Source organism: Musa acuminata, chromosome BXJ3-1 (assembly GCF_036884655.1).
Source record: "Musa acuminata AAA Group cultivar baxijiao chromosome BXJ3-1, Cavendish_Baxijiao_AAA, whole genome shotgun sequence".
NCBI classification, from domain to species: Eukaryota; Viridiplantae; Streptophyta; class Magnoliopsida; order Zingiberales; family Musaceae; genus Musa; species Musa acuminata.
This window is the reverse complement of record NC_088349.1, coordinates 13,965,572-13,980,802: the sequence shown is the minus strand read 5'-3', so window position 1 is coordinate 13,980,802 and position 15,231 is coordinate 13,965,572. Positions and strand designations below refer to the sequence as shown.

The 15,231-nt window shown below is 36.6% G+C and overlaps 1 protein-coding gene across 1 annotated transcript; it reads right to left on the bottom strand.

The window, feature by feature from the left end:
- Positions 1–1,987: 1,987 nt before the first annotated feature.
- Positions 1,988–13,365, bottom strand: LOC135629197 (sodium transporter HKT1-like). The gene is made up of 3 exons (XM_065136389.1): positions 13,359–13,365; positions 10,612–11,599; positions 1,988–2,090 (listed from the first exon to the last, which is right to left on the bottom strand). Exons 1-3 carry the CDS (start codon positions 13,363–13,365, stop codon positions 1,988–1,990), a joined length of 1,098 nt encoding a protein of 365 aa, XP_064992461.1.
- Positions 13,366–15,231: the final 1,866 nt, after the last annotated feature.

Below are 15,231 nucleotides of genomic sequence, written 5' to 3'. Positions count from 1 at the left end.
GCAGAGGTGCAAATTTAGTTTGCCGTCTTCCTGCGCACATTCGGAAACAACTTCTTCTACCAATATAAGAATTCAGATATATATATATATATATATATATATATATATATATATATATATATATATATATATATATATATATATATAATCTAGCTGACAAACTGCATTTGCAGGCACCAAAATGCTAGATTAGCTAAAATAGGGGTGAGTGGTGCAGGGTGGGTTAATTAAAAATAAAAAGCAAAGGTATAGTGAGAGGTGATGAAATCAAAACGTTTGGAAAAGACGTGTGAGGATGTTAACTCATATTTTCAATCATAATTTAATTAATTTTTTGATTAATTTAAATAATATTTAATAAATCTAAATAAATATAAAATAACTATATTAAGAAAAGTAAATGAGGTGAGAAAGTAAAATATATTATATGTTCAAATTTTACTATAATCTAACAAGAAAGTAAAATATATATAAGATGAATTCTCTATGAAAATTTAGGCCCATAACTTTGATGTAAGAATCCGAAGCTCTCCCGATCATCTTAAATCATGATAATTATATGATGGGGCTCTGATCCCCAACATTAACAAAGTGTTTCTTGTGTTATTCCCAACACTGAGAACACTGATTCCATATTTCAGATGCCTTCATATACACCGCAAACAATAAAGTTAAAATCCTTGTATTCTCTACAACTTCATTGCTTATAGATTTAATCTTTACCAAAATGGGATAAAAAGTCAAATGACTTATGATTGATAGATAAGTATTTTATCATCTTAACTTAGGTTTAAGTATTTTGGATAAGTAATTTCAATTCAATAAAATTAATGAGTTAAATTAGAAGGTAATGTCAAGGCGTAAAATCATCACCTTCATGATGAGGACGAGAGATGTGAAAGTGAAAATAATTTTATGATTTAATGTTACATCGAAAAATATGAGAGCGTGAGAAGATCTAAATGGAGTTTTAGAGAATAGATGAGTCTACTAACACTAACTTAAGTGTTTAAATATTTTCAATTCATGATTCAAACTTACCGAAATTAATAAATCAATATATATTATTGTGACAATATCTCGCATATGCAAGAAGCCTCTTTTCACCATCTTATCATCCCAATTCCTATACTGTTTATCAAGACAAAAGCTAAACCCTCTTGGTTTCTCCAGAAATGTTCTCGCTTTATTTTTCAGCAACCTTTTGCCTGTCTTAATGCTTATTCCACTTTGATGTATTGTTTATTGGCATGAACCATTCACACGTGTAGCATTTTAGCTACTAATCTTGGTGTGTTGCAAGAATACTTTTACATGTGTAGATCATTATGCCAAGAACAATTATCCTACCAGAGATATGGACACGAGGCCATTACAATATGATGTGCCAAATCTTATAATCTTGTGTTGCAGATACTGATCAGATATATAATTTCGTGTGCAATATTATAAATGCTAAACTTTAGTCTTAGAATATGTACTTATCCATTATATGGCATTAAATAATTAACTAGCATCCTTAAAGTAGTTCTACAATGTAAAGAAAACAGTAAAAACTTATGACAGATTAAGTAAAATAATTGTTTCAATTCTGTTTATCACATTCTCATGCTTAATATACACTATAAAATATTCTCAGTAATTATGAAGCAACATATCTAAAAGGTATCTTACAAGTATGATATCCAATATATATATATATATATATATATATATCAAATGATGGTGTTCAACTTGTCCAAGGCTAACATGCACCAGAAATTTAGCTTAGAACAATGAGGAAAAAATATCAATCTACAAGCTCTTAAAAGATTGAAAGTTAAATGTCAAGTTAACTTTGCTTGAACAAAGAAAAAAAAAAGACAAACATATAGGTGCATTTAACCAAAACCCTAATTGGGTTATTAAGCCTCTTCACAGTTGCAACCCTAGTTTGCTGTCAGATGGTGAATTAAACGTCAATCAACAGTATGATGTCATAAACAGCTCAATCATTGGCCATTGTGGATCGATCTGCCATCCCCTTGACAACAGATAGATACAACACTGAAACCAGCACTAAAGTAGGCTTTCCACGAACATTTGCCTCACTATGTTAGAAAAAGGAGCCATGCAAGTGCACAAGACCAAAGATACGCATGAGACTTAAATAAAATATGTATAAAAGCATGAGACTTAAATAACATATCTATAGCAACAGAAAGCCCAGTAAATGCGCCCGGAGCTTGTGGTCCTTTTGGTAAAGCCATGACCTTCTTCCACACATCGAGGTTGTGCGCATTATGGGGAGATAATGAGAGGTGGGTTCCTAACGAAACCAGTGCTTGAGAGATCTTCTTTGTCTCATCTCTTTAATTTAGTTGCAGGTTGTGTGAAGATTAATCGCTTTCAAGGCACTAAGTAGTCAGCGAATCTAGTGTGCAATCTAATGGTGTAGTGGGTGCTCCACTTTGGCTATGATAAAGAGATTGTACCGGGCTCTTCCAGTGTGCAGTGTCTGCGATAAGAACTAACTAATCATGATATTTTTCGGTATATTATCTTTTATTCTAAAGGTTAATTGAGCTTGGGATATTATAATATCTTATTAGTCCCATATCGGAAGTGGACAATATGTATGATTGACTTATATGGGCCTGATGAGTATACTATGTTAACTCTCGCTTAAGTATTTTGGTCCACGGTTGAAGGACTAAAATGGAGTTATTGGCCAGTTGACTTATCAGACTCGGGTCGTGACATTTGGTATTAAAGCCGACCTCTCGAGTAGAAAAGAGCTACCCATAGAGTAGACGAAGTATCATAGCACTATGCTAGGGCCTGATCGTTGGGCCTTGACGAGGAAATTGACAACAATGACAAATCTAAGGGAGGTCAAGTCACTAAAGAAGTCAGTGGAGGTTGTGAGAATGGCAAATCTAAGGAAATTGACAACAATGACAAATCTAAGGGAGGTCTCACTTAAGTATTTTGGTCCACGGTTGAAGGACTAAAATGGAGTTATTGGCTAGTTGGCTTATCAGACTCGGGTCGTGACGACGAAGTGCCATAGCACTATGCTAGGGCCTGATCTGGGTTATGTTGGGCCTTGACGAGGACGTCAAGCCTTTGAGTGTACTACTATCAACTTCAGCTTAAGTATTTTGGTCAGTGGTTTAGACCAAACGAAGTCGAGTCGGTGGAGATTGTGAGAATTGTTGTGATGGCAATGGTGAAGGAAGAAATAAGTCAGTGGAATTGTTGTGATTGTGAGAATTGACAACAATGGCAAATCTAAGGGAGGTCAAGTCACTAAAGAAGTCGGTGGAGGTTGTGAGAATTGACAAGGATAGAACCTATCAAAGAGCCTCAAAGCTGATGTTGACTTATTTCGAACTTAGGAGTCGACCTTAAAAATGGAGGTGAGAAACCCCCATCATCACAACTAGGAGCTATCATAGTAGCTAGAGGATGCAAAGGAGAGTAGGGTGGCTAAGCATAAAGCCTCCCAGGGGTTTAACAATGGATTAACTAGGCTAGAACATCACTCCTTTGGTTATGGTTATGAACTGACTATCCTCGAGCCAAATATAACCACCCATCTCTAGCTCTTCTATAGGACTCCACTATCACATATCATACAGATGGAAAGGTCATCATGGTTGGCTTGGTTGGCTCAGATGGTATTGATACTGGAGTGAGACCATAGCCTATGTAGAGGGAGGACTAGTTAAAGTCAACAATGAAGTAGAGATGACGATGACAATCGAAAGAGTTGTTGAAGGGTCCCCTCCAAATACTAGGGAGCTACCTTTAGAGGTTGCGGTGGATTCGACCCCACTAACCAACCCTCCTTCTCTTAGCTTAGTCACACGTGAAAGTATTGAGATTTAGGAAGAATGACTAGGTTAGCCAACCCCTTTTTTCCTTAATAAGTTGGCATAGTATCGGCCCTAATGCCAACTCAAAAATGATGCAAAATAACTTTGATTAAGACTTTAATAAATCAACTATATATCTGGTACATTTATAAAGCTTTTGGTACATTGTATGCTCTTCCGAATTATCGTTCGATCTTTTAGCACTTCGTCCGAAACTTCAGCACATCACCCTTTCTTTCGGTATATCACCCATTCCATCGGCATATCAACTTTCCTAAGATATTTAATTTTTCGATGCAATATCTAATTCTTTCGGCATGATGCCCGAGAAGTTCGATCTTTGGCACATCGACTAATCCTTCAACTTGACATCTAATTTTTGACATGATAATTTTTAGCGCAATGTCTGACTCTTCTGCTCAATAGTTGGCCATTCGATGTTCCAAGTCTATGATCAAAGTATCTCTTATATCACTTATCTCAAAATATATTTAGTCTAATGAACTCATCAATTAGTTTTATCATCAAAATCCGGGATTCAACATACATTAGCTTACTTTTGATTTGAGCTGGGCTATTAACTTTGGTTATCTATCGAACTAAATCCTCCTCCTTCAGCTAATGAGGATAAACTTTGGTATTGAAGGTTTTAGTAACCACCATTTAGTAGGCTAGGTTCTTAAGGTGTGCCTGAGCTTTGACTTCATTAATTAGATCTAGATTTGCTTCAAATCCAACCTCTAATTCTTCCTCGACAAAGCATTGAGTCTAAGTAATCGATAATGCTAGCTTGATCAAGAGCACCACTTCGGTTCCATAAGCTAAGCCAAAAGGTGATTCCCTAATGGAAGCTTTCAGTGTAGTTCGGTAACCCCCATAATATGCTCTAAGAATTCATCCACCCAAGCTCCCTTAGCTTTTAAAACTCTCTTCTTTAGTCCATCTAGTGCGGCTTGGTTGGTTATCTCAACTTGATTATTAGCCTACAAATGGGCCATTTAGTTGAATCTAAGGTAAATTATGAAGGAATCATAAAATTCTTTGAATTTAGCATTGTTAGATTATATTCCATTATTAGAGATCAATGCTTGTGATACTCTAAATTGAGATATGATACTCTTCCGAATGAACCCTATAACCTTTTTTTTTTTTGTAAACGATGCTAACAACTTGACTTTGACCCATTTAGTGAAGTAATCTACCCCAACCATTAGATATTTTTTTTGCCCTATAGTTGGTGGGAAAGGTTTAGGAATGTATAACCCTCACTGTGTAAAAAGGTCATGCTACATTGATCAGAGTCAACTCTATAGTAGGTAGCCTTTGGACTCGGGCTTTATGCTGACACATATCGCAACATCGGATGTACTCCTCGACATCATGCTTGAGAGTTGATTAACAATAACCTTGTTATAGAATCTCGAATGCCAAAGTCTTTATGCCAATGTGCTCCCCACAATCCTCTCATGGATTTTGGATAATGTGGGCAGCTTCGGCAAAATGGAGACAATGGAACAAGGGATGTGATAGGAATCGTCTATAGAGCACCCCCATCCAATATGTAGTATCACGCTGGTTGCTTATGCACTTTTCTTACCTCGTTCAGCTCATCAAGAAGAACCCCAGTTTTTAAACATCTCATAATATTTTCCATCCAAGTGACCTCTAAGACATTATTTACCACCTAATCCTTATGTATTCTTCTTTGAATTAATACCTTTGTGATGATCCCTCTAGATGGTAGAGGATGTTTCCTAATAGGTGGTCTAGAAAGAATGTTTCCTGCCATGTTATCATTTCTTAGGATTTGTTCAATGCTAGATGTTGAAATGTTGACTTTTATTTGTCTTACCTCTGCAAGGTATAATGCTATGGTGGAGTCACGAGCCTTATATATGTCATTGATGTCTGGTTGGGAGTCACTATATACTTTTAGATTTTGTTTTTCCATGCCCCTGTAAGCTTCAGTCATGATAAAAGAGCTTCATATTCTATCTCATTGTTGGTAATATAAAAGTTGAAATGAAGTGTATAGTGTTGTCATGCCTATATGGTTTATATTCGAGTCTTGCTCTAATCAAATTATCCATAAGAACTCTCTCTTTCAATCCAAATGACCTTGGCTAGAGGTTTTTTTTAGCAAAAACATATAGAATATTCCTCTCATGACACTGAGAGTGAATAATCTTTTATTGACACTCAATAGCTATTGTAAGGTTAGCTGCCACTCCTGATATGACTAGTTGTGTTAGATTTGAAACTTCTAGATCTGTAAGTCTGGTATCAAAGAGTGTACTCATACAGGACATCCTTATTGTCTCAAGTCTAGGGACCAAAGACACCACTTAGATGATGAAACTGTTATCTGACTATGAGGTATCATCAAGCATTCAACATTCCGTGAGCAGATCGATTAGTAAACTCATTCTCTAATGAACACCTATATTGTATCCCTTGTGTCCCCACACGAGCAACTATGAGACCAATCGCCTCCAACATATGGATAGGTATACAACACACTAGTCTATTTGGTTATCTCGATGTCCCTCTCAAGTAACCTACGATCGAAATTATTTAGGATCTATATTTAAAGGTAAATCGGTCTCATTATTGTGATCTTATCATGATCTGATTTCCATTGCACAGATATGAACATCATAATATATACAACGTGTAAGATAAAGTGATAAAATATTAATAAATAATAATAAGTAAAAATAGTGTGTGTCATGTCATACGTGTCATCACTTATATGATTGGCTTGTAGAACACATATGGTTAGCATCCATGGCATCGGGCTTAAAAAGAATATAATGCATCAATTGATCTGTCATGACAATGATATGATAAGTTTGGAAGTAGGGATAAAGTTTTCTAGTTGTAGCTTTTCAAAATTGGAATACCGAGTTGTAGCTAATGTAATATATGAGCCTTTGGATTTGCTATTCTTCTCGAATCAATATAAAGCTTATGACCACTAGGTATATGGACAAGTATACATATAAATCTTCCCTTAGGTTAGGATTAAAAAGTTAGGAAGGAGTCATCAAATATCTTTTGAGTGTATCAAATGTTTCTTGACACTGGTCAGTCCATTAGAAATCCTTCGAGTACTTTAGGATTTTAGATAATAGTAGGCATCAATCACTTATTCAAAATGGGAATTAACTAAGCATGGTGATTCAGCCTATTAACTATTAAATCTCCTTGATTGAACCTAGGGGCTTCATGTTGATAATGGCTTGAACCTTCTATGGGTTTGCATCTATTCAAGTTGGTGAATCATGAAGCTTAGAAAATTTCTTAAACTTATGTTGAATGCACGCTTAGTTAGATTTAAACCCATCCAGAATTTCTTAGAGGTGGCAAACATTTCCCTAAGATCAGCTAAGTGTATGTCGACAATGTAGCTCTTCACCAATAATCTCTATGTTCTTCTCAACTTGATGTTGTAACATTTTATTGATCATCCTTTGATACATTGCTCTTGCGTTGTTAAGTCTAAATGGCATGACCTTATATTAGTATAGACTTTCCTTAGTGATGAAGGATGTATGTTTCTGATCCTTTGGTGTCATTTTGATCTAGTTGTACCTAGAGAAGGGATCCATGAAAATTAACAGTTCATGTCCGAAGGTGGAGTCCACAAGTCAATCAATTCAAGAAAGGGGAAAATTATCTTTTCGTTAGGATTTATTAAGATCAGTGTAATCTATATACATCCTCCATTTCTCATTATTCTTTTTGATAAGGACTATATTAGCGAGCCATTTTAGATAGTAGAGGATAAAACCATTTTGCAAGAGTTTTTTTACTTCCTCCTTTATGATATCCTAATAGTCGGGAGCAAATCTTCAAGGTTTTTAATGTTGAATCTCAGATTTTGATGATAAAATTAATTTATAAGTTTATAATCTAATCTATGTTTTGAGAAAAGTAATGCAGGGCTAACTTCGATTATGAAAAGATAAAATAATTAAAGTAGAAGAATCGGATGTTAAGCCGAAGTCAGAGATCGAGCATCGGGCCTGAAGAATTGAACAATATGCCAAGATCAAATGTTGTGGGAATCAACATGTCGATGGATCGAGCAATACGCCGAAGGTTCAGATGACAAATCAAAAATTTGTTAGGAGTTTGGATGAACCAAATGCTAGTCATAGGTGCCCTATAAGCCAATTATGTGAGTGATGACATATGTGACATAATACATATTCTTTTTGTTTATTATATTATTTGATATTTTTATCACTTTATATTATTTATTACGTATATATATACATACATATATATACATACATACATATATATATATATATATAGTGATGTCCATGGATTTGTGCAATGAGAATGATGAGATCATGATAATAAGAACGATTCACCTTTAAACATAGACCCTAAATAATCTAAGCCATAGGTTACTCGAGAGAGACATCGAGATAACCAGATAGACTAGTGTGTTGTATACCTGTTCATATGATGGAGGTAACTAATCTCATAGTTGCTCGTGTGGGGACATTAGGGTTATAGTGTGTTATAGTGCAGGTGTTCATTAGAAAATGAGTTCACTGATTGAGCCACTCACGGAATGGTGGATGGTTAATGATACCTCATTGTCAAACAGAAATTCCATTATCCTGGTGTACCTGGTCCTTAGACTTGAGATACCAAAGATATCCTATATGAGTACTTCATTCTTTTATACTGGACTTATAGGCCTAGAAGTTCTAAATTTAGCACAACCAGTTATCGAGAGTGGCAGCCAACCTTACAAGGACTATTGAGTGTTGATAAAGGATCATCTACTCTCGGTATCATAAGAGGAATATACTATGTATTTTTGCTTAGACAAATCCCTAGTTAGGGTCATTCAAATTGAGAGAGAAAGAGTTCTTAAAGAGAATCCAATTAGAGCGAGACTCTAGTAAAAACGTATGGGCCTGACAGTATTATGCCCGGTATACAGTCTATAGGGTATTAGATAGATGAGGGACTATAGATATATGGTAATCGAGGACAAATAAGTCTAAATGATTTGATTCTCCTATATCGTTTGGGGATTGCGGCGTAGTGGCTTAGTACGTTCGTAGTCGATGAGTCGAGTGAATTATTATGGAGATAATAATTCATTGAGCTAGAAGGAGTTCTGACAAGTATTACTTATGGCCAGTTCGATATTGGACCTAGAAGGTCACGCACATATGGTAGGCATTGCGATAAGTAGAAGTTCGGATATGAGATATCTGCTAGAGCCCCTATCTTATTGGATATACAATAAACTCCTGAATTATTGGATCCTATAAATGAGATCCAATAAGAGCCAATGTGATATTATTGAATAGAAATCCACTAATCTAAGAGGCTTGGGTAATTTGATGGAGATCCAATACCCAATAGGACATGATCTATTATGGTTAAGTTGATATGGGCCTTTTATAAATAGAAGAGAACTAAACATATATAGGGTAAAAGTTTCTTGGTTGCCACCTCCTATTCTCCTCTACCCTTCTCCTCCTATAGCATGTGTAGAGATTTGGACAGCGATTTGAGGAGTATCGTCGTAGCCCTACTATATGGATCACTACTATAGGGAATGACATTGGACCTTCTTCATCCTCTCTTACAGATCTATAGGGATTCAGGGATATACAATCTCCCTAGGTAATACAACTATCTCACACGTGATTTTTAGTTTCGTGAATTTTGTGCATAAATCTTCGCACGACAATAAGTACCCTTTTTGAGAAATTTGATATTTTTATTTTTTATTCTTTCGCTGAGCATGTGATGTTGCCCTTAGATTTTCTTACACTTGTGTTACCGCATGAAGTAGCACTATTGCGTGTGCAATGCCACCTACAGCCAAATCCTACCGTGGTAAGCAATAGTGATGCCACTCAAGGTAGTCGTTGCCCACAGTCGCAATTGCCACACACAATGACACCATCATAGGAATTATGTTGCCACGGCTATTGGAAACTACAATCATTTCCTATAGCAGCCATCCGTCTAGTCTATAGCCGATGACCAATAGAGGCTATCGCCCTTAATGGTGCTATCGCTAACAACAAGCTACCATTGGTAGCCCATCGATCAAACATCAACAGCATGTCGTCCCCGGCTTTACCTATATAAGGCAAGAGACCTTGCATCACTTGCAAGTAATAAGATGAATGAGATAAAAAAGTAAATCCATAACACAGATGAATTATTCAAGCACTAAAATCATGCTTTTGTAATCATGCATATGTTATGTAAAAAAACTTTAATGTCAAGCACTAAAATCAAATAATCATAGATTGAATTTAAATGTATATAGCTTTCGATACCATTTAGAATATTTTTATCTAATCTGCAAGTATATCATCATTCAATTTGAAAACTATAGCGATATTGATTTACAAGGATAACTAGACTCGTATTATCATCTCTTCATATTCTTTCACAAGATTACTATAAACAATGGAATATGGACTAAGGGGAGACAAGAGAATAATCTCTCTTCTATATGTTTGTCACGTCACATATTGAGTCTTTAAGAGGTCCTATCAATTTATAGACGAGATTAGATGATATAGGATAAATAATTGAGATATTCTTTTATGTTAAGTCATATTCTAAGGAATTCTATCATAATTAAACTTCATTTCTATCGATTTATAAACTATAATCAAAATCTAATTCGATCTATAATATGTCTTATCCATTAAAAATGATTTTATAGTCTAAGGGAAAAAAAAGGTGTACTAACATCATCCGGACAAACAACACCAGGATGGCCGGAGAGATAGCTGAGAGGACAACAATGGATTCTCCGGCGTAGCGTGAGTTCACTGACAGGAACATGGCACCGACGATCTTCTGATACGTGCTCAGCCCAGTTAAGCTGTCGGACGTCCACTCCATGCAGCAGAACAGTATGAGTTGTAGAAGCAGAAGCCCCGCCACGGTGAGTGCCAAGCACAATGCATGAGGGCCAGGAAGCAAGTGATCATAACCCATCTCCCCGTAGTTATTTAGCAGGTAATCGTACTCCTGCCGCTTGGTGAGCTTCTTCAAGAGCCAGATGAATACCCTCAAACTCGCGGCGTATATCGTGTTTCCGACGAGTGCTTGCACTATAACTATCAGTAGGAGGCCAGAACAAGTCCTAAACACCACCATATTCTCATTGGTGAGCACGAAGCCGCAGTTGGCGAAGGTAGCGACCGTCGTAAATATGGAAAACATGGACGCATTGATACCCTTTCGGTCAAGCACAGTTCCGGCATCTGGGACAAGTCGCAGGTAAACAAGGATGAGCAAGAAACCAACCACGTGAGCTACTATGAGATAGCCCAACACCACAAAGAACAGGTGCTTTCTAGAGCTAGATTTCATGTCCAGTACTGTCATGTCGGGAGGCATCAGGTTGGGTTTCTGGTGTCCGGGCTCGGCTTGATCGGGGAGAGTAGCGAGTTCCATGCCAGATGCATCGAGTGAAGAATCCTTCATCTGGGACTTGATCTTTGCGAAGTGGAGACCAAGCAGGGAAACGAAAACCTCTCCTCGAATCACCATTAGAAGAGTTAGAACTACGAGCTGGTGGTTGGAGAACACCTCCATCTCCATGGCATCCATGCTTGAGACAGTGTTATCTGACACCGACATGAAGAGCAGGTCGACGTTGGTAGGCTTACTCGTCACGTCTCTCAGAGGCAGTATCTTTAGAAGTAAGAAACATGCGGAATAATTCTTTCCTGTATTAAAATAGGTTCCTCATCAAAATACTAACTTAATATTCAAATAAAAATATCAACCAGCACAGCATAAATAATAGAGCAAAAATCAATCACACAGTGAGACCAAATCTTTTTAACGTGAAAAACCCAATGTGGAAAAAACCACGGGACCGTAGTCCACCTCAAACTTCCACTATCAATAATAATGATAACAGGTTTACAGTAGGTCTTCTCTAGAATACCTATAGGATCAGAATAACATCAAGAACATAGATGTTGGCATATTTTCAGCACATAGGTGGATCTCCTCCAAAAAGAATTCTAGGTCTCACAAAGTAGATATCACAGGAAAATACCTTAGAGAGGGTAAACTGTAGATCAACACCATTAGGATTGTAGAGTTTACTGTAAGGATTCTCCACATAAAATTTGGGCCGAAACTGACAACGTTTGGCCACCGATCGTCAAACAGAAAAACTCAAAAACCTTACTTTCTCTCTCTATTTTTCTCTACTCTTTTCTCTGCACGCCGCCGCACGCTGCACACTCTTACTCTAATCTCACCCTAATTTCGTTCTCTCTAATCGGGCTTACGGCCCAAATTGTCCAAGCCGCACGCTGCACACTAGATCCAGAATGGATTAGCCTGAAAGAGTAGAAATCGATATAGAGAGGCGACGAGGGTGGGAATAAATTCAGTGGAAGGTGAGAGTTTATGGATGAAGCTTTTCGTATGGTAAGTACTGGCCGTGACAGCCAGCGGTCCCTGAAGGCAGTAGTTTGGATGCAGCGATTAGGGTGGGTGGGGAGGTATACATGTATACACACGGCAGAGGTGCAAATTTAGTTTGCCATCTTCCTGCGCACATTCGGAAACAACTTCTTCTACCAATATAAGAATTCAGATATATATATATATATATATATATATATATATATATATATATATATATATATATATATATATATATATATATATATATATATATATATATATATATATATATATATATATACCAGAAGCACAAGTGCCTTTCCCACTGAAGCACAAGTGCCTCTCCCACTGAGGAGATGACGATCTTATTTTCTTTTATTTGATTTCTGCATTGAACTTGACCGTACTGTAGCTGACAAACTGCATTTGCAGTCACCAAAATGCTAGATTAGCTAAAATAGGGGTGACTGGTGTAGGGTGGGATAATTAAAAATAAAAATCAAAGATATATTGACAGGTGATGAAATCAAAAAGTTTGTAAAAGACATGTGAGGATGTTAACTCATATTTTCAATCATAATTTAATTAATTTTTTGATTAATTTAAATAATATTTAATAAATCTAAATAAATATAAAATAATTATATTAAGAAAAGTATATATATATATATATATATATATACATACATATATATATATATATATATATATATATATACATATATATATATATATACATATATATATATATATATATACATATATATATATATATATATATATATATATATATATATATAAAGAGTTAGTTCTAGACAAGATATAATTAAAGGATTAAATCAGTCATATTTGAGTTAATATATCAGTTAATATATCCTATTCCTCGACTTGTTCGTCACTTAGGTATCTCACATTACTTGTTTTGTTATTATAAGCTCCCACATATTTATTCATTCATTTATTAATTTTAAAATATAAAGTTTACAATGCCTTTATAAGTACGAATGTTCCATGGATGAGTGTCACATGCCATGAGACAAGTATTTATCCTTAAAATATTACCGTACATAGTTCCTTTTAGAGAAATGATGAGTACAAATCGATAGGATGATAATAAGTGTACCTTATATGAATGTCACATCAATTTTTTTTTTCAGTTAAAGATATATAGGTTAAGGCATGTGTTCACTTAATATATTTAACTATGCGTTTAATCTCGGATTTTGATGATGAAACCAATTGATAATATTTATGATTATTTATGATTTGATATGTGTTTTGAGTGATGCATGATGCTTCGATCGTAGAGAGACAATTAAAGTAGGAATAATCATTTTGGGCCGGAGGAAAATATGTCAAAAGATTGGACGTTGCACCGGAGGATCGGTCGACATATCGATCGAAGACTTTGGGCCATGAGTTCGGGCATCGGGCTAAGAAGAGCGGATATTACACTAAGGATATCAGAGTTGCGGAGGTCAACTAGCCGATTGGGCAATAAGTCGCAAGAGAGGACGATGCGCCAAAGAATCGGACGAAGCGTCAATGAACCAATGACATGCCGGACAACATGATTCATACTTAGTATTAATTATCTAGATCAAAGTGTGTTTTACATGTGCAGGATTAACTACGATAGCAAGGCATAAAGCAAAGTGAAGTCCCGGAGTCGTGAGCAAAGTGAAGTCCTGGAGTCAAGAACGTGATTTCGTTGGGAGTTCGAGAGTTCGTCGGAAGTCTAGGCGTTCGTCGGAAGTTCTACCGGAACCAACCGAGAAGTCCAAGAGCTTGCCAAAGAAGCTCGTCGGAACTCACCAAGAAGATCGTCGTAAAGTTCGGGTGCTTGCCAGATGTCTATTAGAACATTATCGAGAGATCGTCGGAAGTTTGCCGGAAGAATTGCTAGAAACTCGCCGAAAGAAACTAGACTTCGGACTTATTTAGCTTAGTAAATATCTTAGATTTCATAGTTAGCACATAATTGGGATTAAATTTGGACCAACCCAATTAGGGGCCAATTGGGCCTATGTAAGGACTGTGTTGGACCCAATGAAAGGCTCAAACAGTGAGCCAAGAGGTGGCACCGTCGTGGCATAGTCTCCGAGACTGTGTCAAGCGGTAGTACCATCGGTCTGGGCAATGGTACCGCCCAGATACTGTCTCCGAGAGGCTGTAGGCGGTGGTACTGCTAGTCTAGGCGGTGGTACCGCCCAGATACAGCCTCACAAGTGATGGTACCGCTAGACTAGGTGGTGGTATTGGCCAAACCCGGGATGAGATATTTTTAGGCTCCAAGTTTGAATCAACTTGAAGCCTATAAATACCCCTCTCATCCCTGGTTAAGTTACATAAGCACAAAGAGCTTAAAAGTACAAAAACGCTATTGCAATCACTTGAGAGATCCCCTCCTCTAGTCTAAAGTTTAGAATTCTATTAAGAGATGAGTAAGTGCTTGTAAAAGGAGAAGAGGGGTGTAAGAAAGAGATTGATCTTTGCATATTAAAGGAAGATCAATAGTAGATGCCGGTGGCCTCGATGGAAGAGAAATCGGAGGAGTGGATATAGGTCACGACGACCGAACCATTATAAATCGGTTTGCATTTACTTTGAGCAATTTACTTTTATAGTAAATTGTCTCTCCTCCTTACTATGCTTTTACTATGCCTATATGCTAGCATATGCTTTCAAGCTATCTTTACAAAACGATTTTCATCGGAATCGATTTTATCGTATGAAAGTTTTTAAAACCGACGTAGTTTTTACTACTGCACTAATTCACCCCCCCTCCCTCTCTTAATGCTGACTCGTTCCTAACAGTTGGTATCAAAGCCTCATGATTTCTCATTTGGTTTAACACAAAAAAAGGCTCTTTTTGGCTTTCAAGAGGGACTTTCTCTTATTCGTCCTCCCTTGTTTAATGGGACGGACTACACAT

Excerpts from the sequence above, each read along its gene's own strand:
- LOC135629197 (XM_065136389.1), bottom strand. Across the intron at positions 2,091-10,611 it reads GTGTTGTTTGTCCGGATGAT|TGAGGCAAATGTTCGTGGAA; the intron begins GTTAGTACACCT and ends TTTCTAACATAG.